The sequence below is a fragment of the Ammodytes marinus genome, assembly GCF_949987685.1.
Source record: "Ammodytes marinus genome assembly, chromosome: 12".
Taxonomy (NCBI): Eukaryota; Metazoa; Chordata; class Actinopteri; order Uranoscopiformes; family Ammodytidae; genus Ammodytes; species Ammodytes marinus.
Window position 1 is genome coordinate 25,341,167 of NC_137216.1, and position 22,997 is coordinate 25,364,163.

Below are 22,997 nucleotides of genomic sequence, written 5' to 3' on the forward strand. Positions count from 1 at the left end.
CTTTGTACTGTCTGTACGTTTACACATAATTTCTACCTGCACATAGCAAACAAAATTGCACAACTGTAAGGTCAGCGTCTGTTTTATTTTTGTATTCAAATAAACAGTTGTTTATTTCTTTACGGCGCATTGGCATCTTTGAGCAAAATACCCCTAAAATTTTCGGCGCGGCACGTTGCGCCGCGCCTCCACTCACACGGGGCAGTGACCACCTTGACTAACACATTTTCTGGGGGAAACACTGGACAGTCAGCAGTACTTGCCACTTTGAATAATGTTACTTTAATTTTAGGAAGTCAAGGACCTATCCATAAGTTAAACAAAAACACACAACAAATTCTAACAGACCCCAATGACAACTTCTGTGTAAATGATTTGAAGATATATTTTTTTTTACAAGACTAGTCACTTGACCACATAATCTGCAGATGACTCTGATCTGTGTGTGCCACTGACCATCCCGTATCTGGATAATGAGGTGTTCTGGCAGATTATGCCTCCCTATCAAACCACCCTCTTGTATGATATGCCAGGTGGGTGAACAAGGTTGGAGGCTGCCAGTGTCTGGTATAACATAATGTGAGATATAGAGAGAGAGCAGTGCCAAGGCCTGGAGAAGGATGATGGATGATGATGACTAAAAATCAGTGGCTTTGAACTACACGCTGATATGCTTATTGGCTTGGCTTAGGAAAAGGCAGCTTAGTCCACTAATCGGTTCATTACTGACATATATTAATTGATTGGTTCTGACGTACCAAATATACAGTGCAGTCTGTGCTTATAGTGAATGAGACATTTTTCTATTTATTGTTTTGGCTCTGTATTGTGAAGCAGTAACTACTACAAGGTGGCCATTGGGTTTTTAGGCCCAAACAGTGAATTGATCTTGGTTGCCATAGAATAGTCACATGACCTAGATTCAACATTAAGAAATGTTTGTTTTTGTACCAGAACTACCGTAGTAGTGCCTAAAATAATAAGATTTGTATATATATAAAAAAATTGGATATAATCAGCTTTTTTTCTCATGTCTTATTTTTTCCCTTGGAAATCAAATGCCTTTGCTATTTATGTATTTCTATGTGTATTCTTGGACCGAAAATACTACTACTAGTCATATCTTTTGTTTGCTAAGATCAGGCTGAGAGCAAAAAAGCTTCAAATAATGATAAGCAAGAAGCCAAAGTGGATGCAGCACATCCCTGACCAGTAAGGATGTCTGAGGGTCAAAGACTTGAAACTGTTATTGCAAATATATTTGACCCCATTGCTGGTGTCTAAGAAGTGTAATTCAGAGTGGAGTGTTCTATTATTTTGTAAACCAATCTGAGAAAATGTCCCCTGAACTCACTGAATTGCTTTTGGCTCTGTGTTATATAAGAGTCTACCAGCTGCACTGCCTATAGGCAATGTCACCTTGACAGCGGTCGCTGCTGTGTGCACCCACCTGCAGTGGATGGGAGGTGGGTAACTCGGCTCAGGCATGTTAGTGTGAACCAGGTGGAGGCCAGTGAGGCTCCAGCCAGCATCAGCACCAGGATCAGCTTCAGCATCCCACGAATAGAGTCTGCAAACCTGGGGGAAAAAAGAGGAAAATTTAGGGTTGCACAATATCAGGAAAACTTTCGATATTCGATAACATATTGTGATGACGATATCACTTGCGATATATAAAAAAAATACTTATAGATAAACAGTACTAATGTCTTTCAGCTCTGAGTTCACTGCTAACATAGACCCGGGCAGTAAGTAGCCTATGCAGACATTGCATATACACCGGCAGAAAAAGAAGACAAGATCACTGAAGTATGAGTATAATCATCTACTTCAGTAACAGGAGCACCCTTCATAAAAAACAATAAGCAGCGATTGAAATTCTAAACGGCGCTTCCGCTGTGACTTGAGTCATAATCTATAACTGGAGGCATGCACTGCTTCAGAGAGAGAGAGGCTGGATCATTTTCTGTCGCCCACTTGTTTTCCGAGCGCCCCAGTTGTACTTGTCATTGCACAAGCCGACACTTTTCAACAGTTGATTCGATTTGTCTCGTCGGGTAAGCGGGAGGAATTGAGATGCGCATTGTATTATGCTATGAAAGACAAATCATCGGGCTGTTCCCCAAACCCCTCTTGAGCACTGCGATTTTCCTCTGTAGCCTTTTTCGAAAGCATCATAGTTGGTTAACTCTTTTCCGCTCCTCTGGGTACTATGCATACGTATCCGTGTGAAAGACGAGACAAAGGTACAGACGCCGGTAGCAAAGGCCGTCGCTAATTACCTTTGTTTTGTTGCCTGAAACCATGACCCTGGAGAAACGAGGGCTGAACTTTTGACAGTGAACTTAACGCAAGAATAAAAATGAGTGTTTCGAAAATTGCTGATTAGTTCAGCTAGGTTGTGAAGTCCTGTCAGCGAGCCGAGGGCTAAGGGGATGAGGGGAAGAAAAAAAAATCTTCCTTTGAATGGATAATGAGAACAACACCACTTAGAACATTCCGGGTGGCATTTTTTTTTGATGACATCAATGTCTCCTGAGATTTCATGAGATTTCATGAGATTTCATGAGATTTCATGAGCTGTCATTCACGGCTTCAAGACTTTACCTCCAAGGGATATGAAGTCTTACATTTTAGACTCAAGATCACGGTGAGAGAATTAACAACAGAGAATGGCTGAAACTTGATTGCACAATTCAATTTGTTGTTCTTTTCTGATCAAAAAGAATATCAGATGAAGCCGACATGTGTCTGTTGACAAGGGTGATCTGGTTTGATCTGAAAAGGGCCGTCTAATAGTCAGGAGGGCCACGTGTCTGTCACTAGACAGGGTTGTTTGGTTTCTCTGCCCACATCTACATCCATAAAATCTGCTTAACCCATCTGCCACTGACTGGCTTGCATCCACAAACTCTCAACCAACCCCTTAGAGCCACAGAGGGACTAAAATCCTTTCGCCTGCACCCGATCAAGGCCTCATCTCTTTGCGGAGGGGATCACAGGCTAGCACTCCACTGTATCAATTCCAATCTGATCCTCTAGGCAAAAAGACATCGTAAGTAGCTTATTTCCTATAATCACTCTGATGGTCTCCGAGTCCACTTGATAAAGAGGTTGGTCACACTGATTGGCACGATAAGTGAATGAAGCTAATATTACCGCTAAGCAGAGTTTGGCTTTTGAAAAATCCCTGGCTTACAGTAGCAATATGAATTTCCTATTATTATTATAAGGTCTTGTGTTTGAAAGACTAAGGCAATTTTCTGTGTATTTGTGACTGTCAACAAATTATGTAAGGAGGAGGTAACTTATTAACAATGTCGGTGTATATACAATATTCTATCTGTGTGACAATAGTTAAAAAAACATATCAAAATAAGCCACACTGCTGCATTGGATGAAATGTTCCATAAGTACCATGACTTTGCCACTGTGGTATATTTTGAGTCGGTCCTACATACACTGTTTGACTTCCGCAAAAGCTTATTAGAGCATTAAATGCATCTTAATCAGGGGCTGAAAATAGTCCCCTGTTAATGCATTATTTAAAGAGGCACCTTGCTATAAAAGTGTCTGTCTTCATTTATGTAATTCAGGGCTCGGTTACAATTCTCAGTGAGTAAAGAGTGCCTTGTCATCACATGAGGTAATGTCAGAATTAAAAGCCCATCACTAACACTGCTCGAACAGAATTGACTGGACATAAGGATACGATCGTTTAAATCATTTAGAATCAGATTCCATTTCCTGCTCTCCCAGTGCCAGAGGGTAATGACGATATCATCATTAGTATTATATCATCAATTGGGCCGTGTCTGTTTAAGTGTGAAACATGGGAGTAAATAATCACATAGATGTTTTAGATGGTAGAATAAGATTGAAGAGCATGCATTCCCAGTCAAAACAAATTAGGCAGTGTCTGCTGCTCTTTCTTCTCTAATTAACCTGGAGTAACTGTCTGGCTCAGACCTTTGTGATGTGAGGGAGAATAACCTGGTTCTGTTTTCTGTCAACCTCTCTCTCTCTCTAAAGCTTGTAATGGGAGGATAACAAGAGACTCTTGTTATCTATTCTTTCCACCATCCTCAATCTGTGCAAACAAAGAAGAGTGTCACTGTCATCTAATCAGCTTCTGTCTGGGCCACAGAATAATAAAAAAAAGCTGCCAGATTTTTACGAGACATTTTTGCACCTTGGAGCTTCTACCACTAATTGAACCTGCTTGCATCAAGATCCCTGCCACTCAACTATCCATCCGCAGAGAAAAAGCCAAAATAATTTGTATTTTTTTTTCAAAGTGCCTGTGCTAAATCTCTGAAGAAATTGTGTTTTGCAGGAGCATAAACCACTTAAATTGTGAAACTGCAACACCTGCAGCACAAAACCCATTTACAGAGGGCCATTCTTTGCCGCCCGTGGCTAACTGTGCTCAGCATTGGCACGGTACAGAGCTAGCTATGAGGAGAGAGAGACATTAACATCGTAAGGGTTGCCAGTGGTTGAGAGAAGGGACAGTGCTCTCGGCTCAGTTCATTACTGCAAGGTTTCCTGGGAATGTGTCTAATGATGCCATACTGCAGAGACTTAGTGAAGGAAAAGCAGAAAGAGACAGTATTTACTTTAAGAGGGAGTAGAGAGAGAAAGAAGCAAGTCCAAATAACGTTATATTCCTTCCTTTATGCTGTTTTAAAACATTTTCTCTACTAAAAAATACCCCCCCAATCGAATTGCAATAGGGGCATAAGATCACCTAAAGGAAGTCAACAAATCAAGAGGAGGAATTGAGGCAAAAAAGCCACCGGACCGGTGACTGACCCTAATTAATTGAGATGTCTGGTCCAAGAAGCAGCCCGCACAAAGCACGGGTTCCAATTTCAATCATGTTCTAGCTTATCTTAGCATAACTAGAGATGTGGGTGTACAATGTATACAGTGCATTCAGAAAGTAAACTTTTTGTTACATTGCAGCCTTATGCTAAAATCGTTAACGTCTTCCCCATAAACATACACTTATCTAACTCTATTTTAGAAACGGTGATGAAATTAAATGAAAATGAATTAACACGTTTGACTTATGTAATAGCGGTGGTTTTAAGTCCAAGCTCTGGGCTTGCCAAACAAAGACATTCAAGAGTTGTGCCTGAGTCCTTTGGCTGTGAGCTTATAGGGTCATCGTCCTGCCTCAGGTCCAGAGAGCTCAGGGCCCCGTTTCAATTAGAATAACTCTGTACTTTGCTCTGTTCAGCCTTCCCTTAACCTTGATCAGTCCCCCAGAACTTGCTTGGTAAACTTGCTGGTTTATCTTGGTTTCATTACTGTTGGGTTCATCCAAGCCGTACCATCTACATGTAGTCGGTGTTTCTCATAACCATTATATTTAGTGTAATGAAAAAAAAAAATATCAGTGTTTTTTTTATATATATCATTTCAACCTACTACAAAAAGTTAAGTTGTATTGCACTTTGTCAAACCAAAACACTTTTGAACACTAGAGTCTAAATTGAAATCAACCAGAAAAATACAATATCGGCCAATTCTTTGATTTTTAACCCAATCCAAAACACAACCTACCGGAATCATCAGAGACTGATGGGACAAATTCAAACCCCACCCATATCAACCACGTTTAGGACATTCAAACAAGTTGCACACATAGGGCAAATTACGTGCAGCCAATTGTTAAAGCTGAATTTCATTCAATTATCAACTGTCTCACCAAAGAAGAGAGACTAATCAATTCCTCCACGGACTCAAGGGTTTATGCAATCAACACCGATAAATAATTCAACAGCTCTGTTTACATACACTCTCCTCCCGTGCTGCAAACAGCTTCATTGATTAACAGTGGGGAGTTATGGGCTCATTTCCCTGATTACAACCTTTAAGAAAACAGTGAGCCCTCCTGCCTGGAAGTGCTGATTGGGCCTCGGCCTGTGATAAACATATACATGTCAGAACACGAATGAACCCCCTGTGCTTTCGCCGATTCCACAATTTGTCTCTTGGGCCGTTGTTCCCTATACATCAATGGATGTGAAGTGCCTGTTGCATTAGCATCTATTTGAATTTCCCTCAATATATCACAGTGTCGCTGGATGCAGATACTATATTAAAAAGGGGGTGGATTAGATTAGGGGGGCAAGGGAAAGAGGCCTTTACCTCAATTCAACCCCATAACTGTATATGAGATTTATGAGTAATTAATAATTGCTGTAAACAGTGCAGCTTTTCTAGTGTCGGTGGGATAATCAGAGGAACAATAATATAAGTATGAAGAACAAATCAGAGGCACACTAATATAAGTATGCATAACAAATGACCAGAGTTACTGTGGGGAAAATTCAAAGGTGCTACGCTCCCATCTTGTTTTTGACAGGTAGCAACAACACAGACAAAATGACCAAACAGAACATAAAGTGCACTTTGTAACAACTGTCTCTTATATGCCAAAATGACATATTTGCTAGAGCCTACCACACCTCTTAAGCCCTTTTTTTGTATTATAATATTAAGATACTTGGAAAATAGAGTAAGGTGATCCCTGCACTCTTGTTTTGAACAGTGTTTTCCCAAATAGTGAAGGTTTTAACGTTTAACTCCTCCATATTGGAGTCACTGCACGCACGTACAACTCTTAAGAGACCGATTCAGGTCTGAAATTCTAATTGAGAGGTTAAAGTTAATGCTTATTTTCTAATTTGATGCCTCACCAGGTCCATCCACTTTTCACTGAGCTAGGTGATATTCACTATTAAGCCAATTACCAGGCTGAATTGCTTGTTGTTTTCACCTAAACATTGGGAAAGTCAGATATGTTGGGGGGAAATTCAGTGGGACCAGAAAAGGGGTGGCCTTGCATTTTTATTCACTCCTGTGCTGAGTTCAATTCATATTCAATAGTCACACAATGAAAAAGTAAAAAAAAGTTCAAATGAATGAGTAGGCTGCATATACAGTATGCTACCAAGGTTGATGGAGTTTGTCTGGGGGGAAACTCCATCAACTTGCAAGTCCATTACGGAGAGGATAGTAGTCCAGACTCCAGAATTGCTTTAAATAACTTACCTTACTGCTTTACTTTTCTCCTCTAAAACTCAATGGTCATGCCATGTCACAGCAACACAATAAAAGCAGCTCGCTATTCAATAGCTTACCTGGCCATCGCTACTCCGAACACACATCCACCGACAGTCGACCAGAAACCGATCCAACCCGCGTCCACCTGTGTGTTAGAAAGGAAGAGGGGGAGGGTGGGAAGAAAAGAGGAGAGAGAAGGTTATTGATGTTGCGGCCAGAGCTATACAGAGAGCAGGCACTAAGTGTTTGAAGTCTGCAGAGGCTTGTCAATCACTGATTCTGGTAGATTGCCAGACAGCATTTGATAGAAGAGCAGCTGTGTGCGTATATGTGTGAGTCTGTTGTCCTTTTCTGATTCACACGGATGAAGGCCAACGCATAACGCTTGGCCTTAAAGTCTGGAGAAAGGATGTTATGGCCAAGGCACTGCAGCAGAATCGATATTGGGTAAAGTATAGCACACAGACATGCTTGTACGGCTATACTTGTGAGGACATTCATTGACATTATGCATTCCCTTGCCCATTACCTTAACCCCCAGTAACCATCAAAACTAAATGCCAAACCCCACCCCTTACACCAAACCAAAACTTAACCTTATTCCTATTCTAAACTGAGCCTCGAACAGGCCTTTGAATAATTGAGAACCAGCCAAAATGTCATCACCTTTTAAAACATTTCCTCACTCTGATTGTTAAGCTTAAATTGGTCCTTAAAAGGATACCTGTACAAGCACATCCCCACACACACACACACACGCACCCACCCACAAGATAACTTCAACGTGCCAATGAAAGTGTTTGGTTCCTATCAATCTCCCTGAGCTTGTAACTCGCAATTTAACCAAATCCAACCAGATGGAAGAGGAGACGGCGAGGGAGCAGAATCTTAAGTAGGATCTGATGCTTTTTGCTTAATCATACGCTGCAGCAGCCTGTCAGGAAAGTCAATATAATGAAGAAAAGTGGACTATCAAACTTATTAAATGTAAAACGTTTTCTGGCTTAGTGAGTGATGAATGTCAAAATGTCATTATATGTGATCTAAATTGCGCCAGTAGTGCACTGTGTGGGCTGGGCACCGAGGCAGCTTTGTGAGGTGCAAGGGGGCGTCAATAATCCAGATGTCTGGGGTTTAGGAAACGGAAAAGCCAGGGCTTGAGGCTCTTGATGCTTTAATGTGTTTATTTTCCCTCATTCTCGCTTTCAATCATGTGAAAAATCATTGTAGACCCAATCCTTAGCTTGGATCAGCCTTCTTGTCATGTGAATTCTAAATTGCAACTCCCCATTAAGGGAACAATTACATATGACTGATGAGTACAGTAAAGACATCCAATATCTGCCTCATGCTCATTATTGTGGTGCTGCTTAATCCTGCTGTCTGCAAGTCCAGCACATATCCCCCCCTTAAGAGCTCACAAAGCCGGCATTCAAGCCCCAGGAGCAAAAAAAATATGATCCACACCAAAATCCATACACCTTAGACCAGGTTTCCTTTCACCATAATTGTTGTGTTTGAATTGCTCTTGCGCTGGTCTCACCCCAATTACTTCTTCCTACTTAATATAAAGAAAGTGGAGAGTATGCTGTCGAAATATTGAAACAGCAAGGGAACTGAGAATAATGCACACATTTAAACGAGGAGGTAAAAGCAATCACTGAGCTGTGTTCCTTTCCAAATTAAAACTACCTAACATCGGCATTGAGAGTCAGTACTTCCAATGGCTGCTAAGATGCTAACTGGGTGGAAGTGAACACCATGGGGGCTACAACTCACTCTCCAAACTACTCCAAAAGGGAAAAATATTAACCTGGCTGAGTACAACTTTCCTAGACATGTAAGTTTCTCATCCAAACGACTTCCGACTTCAACTACAAGCCGCTCGATGTGCACTAAACCCCAAGAGAACTAAATCATTGGCGTAAAGCAGAAGTGCAAACCTGGAGTGTTTGCCCACACACTCTCTACTCCTCTGCTTATTGAGAAATGGAATCGACAAACACATACAACCCTCTAATAGCCACTAAAAATGGGCTTGAATACCGGCCAAGAATGTGCCCACAGCTCTCCCTCCAATTGTATTAGGGTTTTATGACTTGTACCAATGGCCCTATAGCCCCTCAATATTCCCACAGTACGACTGCAACACACCACAAGGGACAAAGCCAAAAGTCTTCTACACATCTACAAAGCGTTCTCTTCCATGTGCTGGTTTATGGCAAAGTCCTGGGCTAACTTTCTCGACCACTGCATCACCCTAAAGAAATATGCATTTTCCAGTAATTTTTCCTGTGAGAGGTAAGAATTCAACTTGGGCCTTAAATGTTCCCCAGAATCCTATGGATGATTGTACAGGTGTTAAACTCACAGTGTGTTTTGCTATTGCTGAAATTCCATGTACACTGTATGACATTACGGGATTTGCATTTATGAAGCTGCAACTATTTAAATTAGTTTCAATTCCATATGCAAGGACGTGCATATGGATTTCAGTCTTAGCATTACCCAACCCCTGCTATCTTTCCTAGCTTGACTTCAGACAGATCACCATATCACCTCCCGCTGCACTGTTTCCCGGCCCTGCATGTCCCTGCCACTCTACCTTGCATTTATTGAATCAATCCTTACAAGTTACAAGTTTTTTTAAACAGCCCAGGAGCCTTTCCTGTTATATTTTGTAAACTCCTGAAATCTCAGCATGACAGCTTTAACCACAGAGCTGGCACAGTTTTTGTCATCTGCTGGGCATATTTTTTTCTCCACCAGCATGCCAATCAAGATGTTTTTTACTGCTAGAATAGTTTCTGGTCCGTACTATATGGAATAGAAATAAGACTGTTTTTATTATTGGGTCTTAGAAAGTAGGCAGCAACATTTGACAACTGCCCCTGCTGCCACACACACACAGCAGTCATGGTCACCACTCAATTCAGACTGTATGGCTGGCTTGGAAAACAGATGATGGACTCATGTGTATATTGAGAGGAAGAACCCTGAAGAAACAGCTGAAAGAAAAATGCTGCAACAATGGATGATGTGGGCGAGAAAGAGCAAAGTTATGAGATGTATGCACTTTAGACAGCATTGTACATGTGCAATACAAGGTTCATATTGGAAAGAAGAATGAGAGCATGCAGTACTAGAGCTGCTGCTGTTTAGAGGGATAAGAAATGCACAAGGGAATGGTAATGCAGAAAGAAACCGTTGGCCAAAATCAGGCAGAAACTCGCAACTACGGCGGACTGTGGAAATAAAGCAAGATGACTGGAAGTTGGCACGTAGGTGGGATGCATTACATCAGATCCAGATGTGCTCTGTGAGGACAAATACATGGAGCGTGGCGGGATGGAAGTGCTGTAAGTGGCAAAGAAATAAATAAAGAGCATGCTTGCATTCTAGCAATTTGGAGCAGGAGCTGGTCTGCGTAGATACGGCTAATTGAGGGTACATTTGTTTCGTAGCAAGACTGAGGCAGAGTGCATACTGAGAAGAGCCTTTGCAGCAGTACAATGAAACAAGTATCAGCAAACGACAAGAGTACACATCTGGTTTTGAGTACACCTGCATGTGACCACCCATCTGTGCCAAAATGAAAAAATGATTGGAAAAAGTGAGACAATTAATATACGGTATGAAATTGTTTTCAGCCTTAGACTCTAACTGGGAACTTTATATTGCGAGAGACTAGCAGTCAAATTAAAAAAATGAAAAGGCATGGGAGTTTAGGGATAGAAAGGGAGAAAAATCAATATCCTGTGTTTGTATGAAGTGCTGTTTCCACTCCCACAGGAGCATCATTCTAAACCAGTTGTGGACCTGAGACAATCCACAAAGCTTACGGCAGATAAGACAAAACAGGATGAGTTAAAGCGATGATTGGGGTCTGTGTGTTCATAGCTAGCGTGTCCTTAGTTCAAATTGATTTTAAAAAGAACAAGCGTCTCCCTATCTGAGGAGCAAATACATTTTTCAGCAATCTTCTCCTGGATTAGGACTACTCCTCCACCTCAAGTCATGTTAAGGTGCACGACTATCCTCTTTCATCTATTTCTAGAACTCAAAGTTTGGCGCCCATGGGATATCATGCAACATAGCTTGTCACCACATAAAAACACTCTTGTATTCTTAACACTTTTTATATCTTCTTACCTAGCATGGATAAAAGAAATGTGGAAGAGAAAGACAAAAAGTATTTTAAGACCAAATGAAATCCAAGAACAAACATTTGCCATGCACTGTGCTACGTCTTGACTGAGGTATAAAGATAGAGGTGTGACGGTGAGTGTCTCATCCTTCGCCCTCCCCTGTGACTCCCTCTTTGTCTTTGCCCTGTCGAGACCTGGAGGATGCAAAATATACAAAGCTTTTCTCTGTAACGTGCACTAACACTCCCAGCCCTACTTAATGTGTCTTTGGACTGACTTAAGACTTAAGATGGCTGAGCGTGCATGCATATGGTGAATTCCAAATGATTGAATCCTTTACAAAGAATGGGCAGAAGCTAGGATGAGTAGGTTCAAGAAGTAAAATAATTGCACTATAGTGAATTATCATTTCCTCTTGTATTTTTTTTTTTTTTAGGAAATATTACTGAATCTGTTGTAGTTTATTCACAAGAGCAATTTATTAAATCTTTGCAGTAAAGTTGAGTCGTCTATATTTTTTTTTACTTTAATGTTAGAAAAGGAAGCACTTACCAGCTTAAAGGACTACTTCACCGGTTTGAATATGAAGGTGTATTGAATTCTGAGATCCTATGTAGTATAAATGTGCAAAATAAAATAAAATCGGTTCATCCTAGCCTGAGAAAAGGCAGAAAGAGTGTTTTTTTAACCCTATATTTCTCTTTCTCGTGACATCACAGAAAGAGAAATATAGGGTTAAAAAAAACGTACTTTGTAAATATTACTGTGATGTCACAGTAAAAGACATCACAGTAATATTTACAAAGTAAGTTTTTTTTTAACCCTATATTTCTCTTTCTGTGATGTCACGAGAAAGAAACACTGCCCATAAAAAAAACACTCTTTCTGCCTTTTCTCAGGCTAGGATGAACCGATTTCAATTTTTTTCGCACATTTATACTACTTTGGATCTCAGAATTCAATACACCTTCATATTCAAACCGGTGAAGTAGGCCTTTAACATGTGTGGTACTGTATTTTGGATCTGCTTTAAAATGCAATGCGTAGGTCAGTTGCAATGACATCAAAGACCATCACCTTGGTAATAACAGGCCCAACTTTCGGGAGAGATGACCAGTTTTGGAAGAGATAACACAATGCAACAATGTCATTGAAGAGAAACAAAGTGTATTATTGCATTGTTCATCAGATTAGGCCACACTTGTGAAAAGCTTAGCAAATTGTAGGCAAGGTGGAATATTTTTTTAAGGGGAAAATCAAACCCGGCAAATGGGCTGACGAGACACTCATGTTGCTTTCTATACAGAAATACACTTTTTGTCTTTTTGTTCAAAACGTGGTTGCAACCTGCCACCTGGAATTGGAGCTGAACAATTTTAGGACTGTTGAAAAGACCAAACGGACTCTACAAAAATGGATTCAACTCTGAAACTGTTGGACGAGTCTTTTTACACCAACACACACGAGCACACCCACCAATATATTGCTTCGCTTGCTAGATTTAATGCATCAATTGGAAACTGAATTGAGTTGTGGTCTATTTACTTTTGCTGTGCTGGTTTTTGGAGACATATATTTCCCTGCCATTTGCAATCTGCTTGATTGCTTGCTATGGTTTGGCGGAGAAAAGGGACAAAAGGATTGTGCCCCTTTTTTTTTATGAAACTGTGTTTGGTCCACTACAATTTGTCAGAAAACAATATATCCTCATATTCACTATATTTCAGTGCTGAAAGTGACCTTGGTTTGCTGACGTGCCTCCTTATCTTAAATCTAATACATTAACAAGATTAGAGGTGAAATGTTATGTTAGTGGAGAGAGAGAGAGAGAGAGACAGACAGAGACAGAGATAGAGACAGAGAGAGAGAGAGAGAGAGAGAGAGAGAGAGAGTGTTTGAGTGTTTGAGTGTTTGAGTGAGTGAGTGAGTGAGTGAGTGAGTGAGTGATTGAGTGAGTGAGTGAGTGAGTGAGCCAGCGAGCGAGTGAGCGAGTGAGTGAGTGAGCGAGCGAGCGAGTGAGTGAGTGAGTGAGTGAGTGAGTGAGTGAGTGAGTGAGTGAGTGAGTGAGTGAGTGAGTGAGTGGGTGGGTGAGTGAGTGAGTGAGTGAGTGAGTGAGTGAGTGAGTGTTTGAGTGCGTGAGTGCGTGCGTGAGTGCGTGTGTGCGTGTGTGCGTGTGTGTGTTGGCTGCCCACCTGGCTGACTTTGGCTGGTGTAAGAACCATGTCGAGTACTCCCGTCCAGCCAGCAAGGACTCCTGTGGGGACTGCATAGGCCAGTGCTATCATCAGGAACCGCACGTTACTAAAAGGGGACAAAAACATAATTACAAATTCAAGATTGCACTCACAAAAAAAACTCTTCCAAGCTTGTCTACTGATCCGTGCCCAAAATATGAATATGGATGAGTTCTTTGACCCGTCGTATCTACGCAAGACTTGAAGCATAATGTGTCCTGATGTTTTCCAAATAATATGCTGGACATTGGCTTCTGTGAAAAGACAGTGGGTTGTTATTTTGCTACCCTCTGGTTTACTTTAGAACTACACCCACTTAAACTTATGTTCCTTAAAAAAACAGACACTTACAATCCTAATCTTAAACAGCCAGGCCCTATCAATGTCATTTAGGTGAATGGATATTTATTTCTCGAATAACCTTAACCATTTTTAATGGGGATAATAAAATATAAAGTCACAGCCCAGTGTCTTTGTTTAACATGCAGCAGTTTGCTCAAACCAAACAATGTAGATCTCTATATGAATTTTAAAGATGCATCTACTACATCCTGTTCCTTTTGTTCAAATCATTCTAAAATACAGTTTATACACATTTGCTGTTGAATTATTTCACTATGAAGAAGGGGCAAATATGCTGATGTTTGTAGATGTGTTTGAGACTCTTAGCCTCTGCACAGGTGAGGTTCTGCACCTACAAACTAGACAATATAGTCATTGTTCACAACAGAGTGTGGTGTGTATTCATGCCATGGGTCGATTTAATTGATAGTCAATATAAGCTGTTCTCCTAAAAGAAATAATTGGCATCAATTCACTCTGACTTAAGAAACACTTTGAATGAAAAGAATATTCAATGTTCTGCCATAACAGCCAGTCTGCCACCATTACACTACTAACATCAACCGCTGCCTCTGTCAGCATCAGGCTTATTTAAAGTGTTTTTTTTATTTTTTTTATTTCCTTCAGTATATAAAATGCCATTTAAGATTTGATAATGCCTATTCCAGTTGTTTCTAGCTAAGTGTATTTTTGTCATCAAATGGCTGATTTTATAACGTTATCAACTGACATCAAACTGTACAAATAAGTGATGAGAACAAGCACCATCTCCCAGCTGTGATAAAAAGCTTTAGGCTTTACAGATATTGAACTCTCTACAGGGTTCTGATATAAGCTCCTGTTAATATCTCATAAGCAACAGGAAAGAAACAAGAAACCACCATATGCGCACACACACATAGACACAGACACACACAGACAAACAGACACAAAGACACAGACACAGACACAGACACACCCTCTTGAGAGTGTATGGCACTGCTCCAATCATATGCAATCCAATTACAATCACTTGGAACACCCATGCTAATCACCTTGGTCCAATGAGGTGGCATGCTGATCTAAATCAGGGCCCCCTCCTCAGCCCTAACACTATGATTAGAATCACTGAGCGTGGGACAGATGATGCAAAGCTGGCAGATTAAGAAATTGCTTCATTTTCTTGCTCTCCTCTTTTTTGTTTACGGATATTGTTAAACTCTCCCTCTGTGTTATTCATTATAATGCAGGCAGCATCCTGAGCCCTATTCCACAGGCACATCTGGAGAACACTATGGGCCTTCCGCATCCCCGCTATGGCTTCAAATGCTCCAAAAAATGGACGGATGAAGTTCACACACTTTAAAGCTATAGCGCGTAACTTCTGTTGCCCCCATGAGGAAATCTGAGTGAATGCAAAAACACTTGTCGGTGCATCTGCATAAGCCAAGGTAAGCCTTCGGTGATCACACACAGATTTTATAGACTTTTGGCGATGATTTGAATTAAACCAACATTTATTAATAGCAAAAAGTTACACACTATAGCTTATAGTGCACTATAATTCAGTCTTTGAGTTGCAAGCCATGGGGGGGGAACACATTTCCCAAGATAACCTGTAGAGCAAAAGCTCTGTTGCAGTAAACAAACGCACACCCTTCCCCTTTTCCTGACAATGGTGCACTTGAGACAATGGATCACTTTTATAACACAGAATGCTTTGACTCCACAGAAAAGCAAAAAAAAAAAACAGCCGGTCTCCCTGCTGCAGGCCTGTCTAGTCCTGGGCAGTATGAAGCTACTTGGCCTTGGGGGAGAGGATGGAGGGAGAGTTATAAAAGCCCTCCTGTGATGGAGCACCCTCTCTGCTTTGCACCCAGCACCCTTTTCATTAACCTTGCCACAACAGCAGAAAATCAATATCCATGCACCTTTTTCCCCACCATTCGGGAGCTTAGTTAGATTTACCAAATGTTAAGCAGGTGAATGTAAGCTACTGGTTAAGAGAGGGAGATATATATATATATATATATTTTCTCTCTCTTTCATTTTCTGCTGGTTATGAAATATTTCTGAAATAAGTCTCAAAGCTGGTGGCATCGTCGTCATCAGCTAAAGTGCCGTTTGTCCTTGGCAGACCCGGCTGGAGATCCATGCATCAAGATGACAACTTTCACAAGCTAAAGTGAGTGTGCGAGTGGGGGGAGTGAGGGATCGTCAGTACTTAGGCTTTGGGCGATGTCGTGTGCCCCCCCCCGTCACACTGTGATCAGAATACAATGATAACTTTGCCACCATGTGTAGAATAGAGAATAGAGACATCCAGGCTTCTAATTAGACCGCCGCAGTGGAAGCAGATGTGAACAGCTGGAAGCACTCATCAAGCAGAAGATAGTTTACCAGTGCTCAGACCCCGTCAGGCTAACGGCTATGCGTCAATAGATAGGTATCGGACAAAATAACGAAAGAGTTGGCCTGCCACCACCTGATGTAATTGCCCAAGCCACAAAATGTTAGCATGTTAGCATTTTATCAGCGTGTACAGACACAAGGTTTGCTGGGGACTCACTGTTCCAATCCGCTAGTTCTGTATAAGGCATTGTCTGTACGTGACCGATCCACTCTAAAAAGGTGCAGTCAGCGATTCTGGGGAAAGTTTGTTGTCATCGATCCATTTTTGTCAAGATCAGTGAAAATCTCCTCACAATCCACTTCCTGTCCATAGTGTGTGTGCTCTGACAAAAAAATAAGTGATTTTGACAACAACCATTCACCATAATCGCTGACTTCCCCTTTAATATCATTCAAATCACAAGCAACGGCCATTTTCAGATAATTTGTCCATTTGGGAGGCAAATAACGGTGGGTCTGTCAATACAAAGCTATCCATTTCTCGATGAACGGACAACTTTCAATGAATAGCTCTTCTGTTTACATAACTTTGTCTATCTATTATTAGAATACATGGACTCAAAGACTTCACAATTTATTTTTCCTGCTCCCTGTCCGGTTGCTAGAGGAGACATTCTAAAAGGCTTCTGGACAGAGATACAGGCACTGGAAGGCTGCCTATCACAAGTGGAACAGTAAAACCCTCTCCTCCGCTGGATGGCCTAGTTAAGTTGGCCACTGTTGTTGTGTGTGTGTGTGTGTGTGTGTACACATCTGCCCATAATATGCATTAGGGTTGATAGCTTGTATCATTGATAGCTCTCTGTGCTGGTCAGAGGCACAGCACTGGAGTGAAGCTATTTCCTACTGCAGGGGACCAAGTGTTGCCAACAAAGCTACAGGCCAACCTCCCCGGCTGCTGTCACCCAGCCCTTCTTCTCCCTTCTAAAGCACTTTAATCCCTGGCCACCGCCACGGGCCTGGTGCCTCCACACGCAAGGCAAAAAAAGGGGGCCAGCACACTCGCTCCTAGTGCAATGCTGCTTTATCCCCTCATGGCCTGGAGGATAAATATTCCCTTGATGGAAGAGGGTGTAGTGATGGGGATGTTGCAGTGTTTTAGTGTGATATATTCAACTGTCTGGATTTTGTCTCAGCTGTTTTCTATGGAAGGGAACTGGGGCCACAGGAAGAAAAAAAAAGAGAGGAGAGGAGAGGAGGACGTTTTTTCTTATGAGTTATTGATCCCCGGAAATTTGAATGTGTCAATATCTTCCCAATTAAAGTCTACTCTTGACATTTCGACTTTTGTGTTCAATGAAAAAGAAAAACTTTCTCCTCTATTTTTTACTCTATGCGGGGGCCCTATTACCCTTCCATACTTTTCTTATGCCTTTCCCCATGGGAAAAAAAACAAAAGGGGATGAAACATCAATGAATGCATTCAAGACTGAGATCGGGGACCTTGTCATAATAGACTCCCTCTCTAACCACATGCTTCAATGGTGTCTTCAGAGAGTGTATTGACATGTGACCCTGATGGTTCAGATAGACCAATGCACACTAGTATATTACAGCTGATTAATTAATCCAGAGGGAAGGATGAGGTTTCTTTGATAACACAACCCAAGCAAATGGTGGCTGGCAGGTCCCTTCATTAAGATTCCATATCCTTCACCAAGCGCAAGATCGTGTGACTTTTACTTTCTCCGACTAGCAGCGTGCGATGCATGAGCAAATAAGAAACCCAATCAAACCTAATGAATGTTGTGCTGCAAAAACAAGCTGTTGACTGCTCTATAACCTGAAACTCAGCTCAAATTATGTTCTGAAGCTTTACTTGCTTAACATATCTACACACAGGTTTGGGATACTGAAGAATGGTCTAAAGAAAGGTGTAAGATGATGGTATTGGTGAGTGAGTGAGTGAGTGAGTGAGTGAGTGAGTGAGTGAGTGAGTGAGTGAGTGTGCGCGTTGTACGAATATTTGTGTGGTTTATACCTCAGGAGCCTGCAGATGCTGCTCCTGTAGCTGAGTCTCTGGCTGGCTGCGGCCACACTGGGAGGCACCGGTGGGCGTGCCGGGAAGTAGAGGAGAACCGCCGTAAACAGCACCGCGATTACAGCCAACTCTGCAGGAGCACAGTGACACAGACAAAGAGACGTATATGTTATTAATGTAGATAGAGATAGGAAATGTCAGGTCAATTTGAATTCTTAGAAAAGGGTCACTCTGACATCTACAAATCTTCTCAAATCTTCTCAATCTTCTTAAGCTGGAATGAAACTTTTCTGGGAATTATTGCAACACATTTTAAAGTCAATTTATTTCCAAAGTCTTAACTTATCCCTTTCTCAAAAGCAAATATGGATTGATTGAGCAGCCAGCAACATGTCACCTTGATAAGAGTAAAATTTCCGCATTGATCTAACATTAGGAAAGGCACCATGGAAATCTAAATTAGCTTCCAAAGTCTGTTTTGATGACCTCCAAAACTTGTGGTGTAGTGGTTAGAGCGATCGTCCATAGAGGCTCAGTCCTCAGAAGCAACAGACCCCGGGTTCAAATCCGGCCCATGATCGTTCTCGGCATATCCTCCCCTCTTTGCCCCATTTAATCTCTGTCTCTATAAACTGACTAATAAAGCATAAAAATGCCAAAAAATTATCTTAAAATTGTTTTATTTCTGCTTTGTCGTTTAAAACTTTATAACAAGACTACCTTTTGGTTAAACCAAAAGCCACAGCTTCAATTCCTTACAGCATGTTTTTTTTCTCTTTCTTCTGAGCATGGTTTTAATTTTCTGAATCAGTTAAGCAAAACAGTCCCAGCACAGCAATTTATGTTTCAGGAAGGTGGCCATAAAGATTATGATTTTTTTGGGGATACATTTTCGTCTGATTTTTCGTCCTTTGACAGGGCTAACATGGTGTAAGCGGAGGTTCCTGTACGTACCTGCATACATAACCATCTGGATCCTGTCTCGGATGGAGTTGTCTGACACGTCCGCTGCCAGCCCCCCTGTTGCTCTGAGGCTGTCGTTGGGGGCCGGCACCACCAGAGGTCCCACTAGAAACGCAGCGGCCCCTCCCAGGTAGGACACCAGCGTTGCTAGGGCCGTCGCCGTGGCTCTCTGGTCGGGGGCGAACCATGTGGTGGAGAGGAAGGGGCCGGCGCTCATCATGGTGGGGCCGGCTAAACCGTTCAACAGCTGACCTCCGTGGATCAACCTGGAACAGAGGCAGCGGGGAAAGAAACTGATTTAAATATGCATTAAAAACAACAACAAACACTGGAGGGACCCAACACAATAGTGAGAAAGTCACTGTAATGGAGTTTGGTCCGTCGTCATTAAAGGTGCACTATGTAACTTTGAGTGTCAAAGAAGTGAAACATTTTCTATGGTATATTCTCATACCTAAAAATATAGTTTAAAAGTTCATGAAACAACCTGATCAGAACTTTGTGGCATTACTGGCATATTTTATAGAATAACTTGTTTTACAGAGACATTTGTAAAGGTCTATGGATCGTATTTTATTGCGCAAAACTACATTAAAGAAGTCTGGAAACCCTGTAAAGCTTTATTTTGGTGGGCACTTTTTTTTATCACACACTATATAGCATCCACCAGTGTTAAACTACAAAAACAATCAAACACGTCTGCAGCGCTGCGCATCACATCAGACATATTTATGAGGTTGGAAATAAACCAGCCAGACATTTGTTATGACAATGTGATGGATGAATGTCTGATGACAGCAAAGGCATGATAATGTGGTTATTTTTAATTATAACAGCCCGACCCTGAGTGAGTTCAAGTTGCAGTACACAGTATTTCACTTGTGCACCTTCAGACTGAGCTGTGCCAGACACATGTACTCTGAGATGTCCCATGATGCCACCAGACATCACTCACTCACTCACAAAGAGGGATCTCCTGAGTTTTATGATATTCAAAAATATTCAGGAAATGTGCATTCAGATTTCCGAATGTGACAGACAGCAAAGAGTCGCACTGATTCTCATTCAGCCTTTGTGAGGGGGCGGGGCTGGAAGTTTTGTAAGTTTCATCAAATTAACTAGGACAGTTTTTGAGATTTTGTTAATACTAATTTGGAGGACATGCATTATCACTTAGGAAGTGAAGTTATTTGGAGACTAAAAAGTATAGATCTAAGATTCTTATGACAAGGATGTATAACAATAATTTTCTCAAATACCATGATATGGAATATGATTCCAGACCTTAGTTTAAATAACATGACATATAAAACTGTTTTAGGAGTTGTTGGGACCCTGAAAAATATGCATAGCTGCAATACTTTTAGCATCCGTCATTGATATTGTCAAACCAGTAAATGCCCGTGTGCGTGGCTGACAAGTTACTAAACTAACCTGATGATACTCAGTGCTACGGACACCTTCCTTTGGTACCAAAGAAGTATTGAGGCTCAATACACAGCCCCACATTTTAAACAGCCATACCTATCTTGTTTCATTCTTCAGTGAGCTAACAACTCTCTGACCTCTAACTCTTTTTAACTTAGCCGTCCATCGCCTCTTGGCTTCACATTTAATGTGTCATCCCGGGCAGAATACAAAGTGCAGTGGTCAGTGAAAGATTGATCGGAGAATAACTTGCTCCTATTATAACTCCTCTTTCACTCCTCAGACCTGCTATAACATCCCAGCCTACACAGCTGCACCTCCCACCAACCCTGTGGCTCTCTCACTTGTTTTCTGAGCCCACTCCTTCTTGTCTTTGTATAGATTGCATTACGTGAGTCACAGTCTTTATTGCTCAATTAAAGGTTCACTGTGCAGTTTCAGGATAGGGGGATTTGTTTACATTTTCAGAGCCTGCAGTTAGTTCACAAAACATATTTTCTCTACGTGTTATTCTTAGTATGGAATAATTCTATCATCATGAATCAAAACAAAATTATTTTGGGGAACCTGGATTCAAACGTTAGACAAGAATATTTCAGTAAATAACACTGTGGGCCCTGCTGCTGTAACAGTGAAACCATCATTTTTCAGGGAGTTTTTTAACTTCAAACAGTGTTCCAGGGAACTAATATTCCTGTGAGGAAAGTTTGTTATTAAGTTATATACCTTAGAAAATGTTCACTTCTCTGACACACCCAAAGTTACATAATGCACCTTTAATAGTAAAAGTTTTCAATCAGTAAGGTAAGGTTAAAAAACTTCCACTGCATCTATGAATACACATATCCACTTTATCATCACAATTGGGATAAGAAACTGATCATTAAAATTAAAACAAGGCAAGGCAAGTTTATCTATATAGCACAATTCAGACACAAGGCCACTCAAAGTGCTTTACAGGGGCAAGATTAGAATACATAAAACACATTATAAAACATTTAAAAGCGAATAAAAGAAGCAAATAAAATAAAAATTGCAGATTAAAATGGAAACAAAAAAGTCTTCAGACTCGATTTAAAAGAACTGAGAGTTGCAGCAGACCTCAAGTTTTCTGGGAGTTTGTTCCAGATTTTTGGTGCATAATAACTAAAAGCTGCTTCTCCTAGTATAGTTTACAATCTGCAATGGTGCATGTATGTCTTAAGACTCCTCCCCATCCAGCCTCCCTGTCATTCCATGTACCAAGTCTGAGCTTCCTCAGCAATTGAAGTATATGAACCAAGTGTCAGCACAGCGCTGCATTTACTGCTGCCACCTTACTATGAGTGATGGAAGACGACAGTGACAAGCCATAAAAAATGTATCCTCCACATTACCGCTGTCAAACTGTCATTTTCACTTCAGCGTGTAGATCATTATTAAAACATTTGTCATATTTCCGGGGTTCCTGAAAACCACAATATGAATATTAAAAGTTCTTTAAATGTGCAAAGAACCTCCAAAAACAAAACAGGTTAACAAGGGGATAATTGTGCATAGGAATATTCTTCATGTTAAGATTTGGTATTTTTTACTGCATATTTAAAATGGCCCTTTGGGTTGCTGTAATAGAAGCTTTTTTATGAACTGTCATACTTAGTTTACCCCCATAACTGCACACTTGGCATACTGTGGCTGAGCTCCATTTGGCTGGGATGGCGTGTCATTTACTTTTGTGACAGCAAGGGCACAGAAAGCCACTTGAATGGAGTGCGGGCGGCAGGTATGAACTACTTTTTATTAGCTGAAAAGCAGTGGTAAAGATGCTGTGGTTACCTTTAATAAAACCTTTTCACAGCTTTCAGGTTTTGGCAGAGACGGTACATTTTTGATTTGGCTTCAGCCACAACATGCCATGTGAAATATGTGTTATTAGTCTATATTAGTTTTAATGCTGTTGATATTGATAACATACAGTATTTTGTTGACCTGCTGCCATAGAGAGCCACTGATTCAAGTCAGCATTAGCAACAACAAGTGCCGTTTTATTGTGTGCCAGATTAAAATGGATCTGAAACTAAGACCAACTGGCACAAAGTGGCACCGTGCCAGTTGGGTTTTGGAGAACAGCCTGTGATCAGAGTCTCATTTAGGCCTGAGAATGGTCTGGTCCACCTGCTGCTCTGTATCTCCTCATTAGATACTGTGCTGATTAATAAGGCACCGAACATTCTCAGCATTAGGGATGGTTATCGTTAGGATTTTATCGATACCGACATCAATACTGATATTGCTAATTGATACCAATCCAATACTTATTGATACTACACTATTATTTGATATATTTTTCTATGATTGTCAATATGATGCCAACGTTTTTGTTCAACATCCGAAATCCTTTTAACTAGTTAGAAAAAAAAATATCCTTTTTCTATTTGACAAAATAAAACATGG

At 41.0% G+C, this 22,997-nt stretch overlaps 1 protein-coding gene across 1 annotated transcript in view; it reads right to left on the reverse strand.

The window, feature by feature from the left end:
* slc49a4 (solute carrier family 49 member 4) overlaps positions 1-22,997 on the reverse strand; it is a 46,087-nt gene that overhangs the window by 14,668 nt on the left and 8,422 nt on the right. Inside the window, exons 3-7 of the mRNA XM_080037678.1 lie at positions 19,128-19,402; positions 18,174-18,303; positions 13,418-13,526; positions 7,155-7,222; positions 1,451-1,578 (exon numbers count right to left, since the gene is read on the reverse strand). Of these exons, the coding sequence (XP_079893804.1) occupies positions 1,451-1,578; positions 7,155-7,222; positions 13,418-13,526; positions 18,174-18,303; positions 19,128-19,402 (710 nt within the window). The remainder of the gene's footprint in view (positions 1-1,450; positions 1,579-7,154; positions 7,223-13,417; positions 13,527-18,173; positions 18,304-19,127; positions 19,403-22,997) is intronic.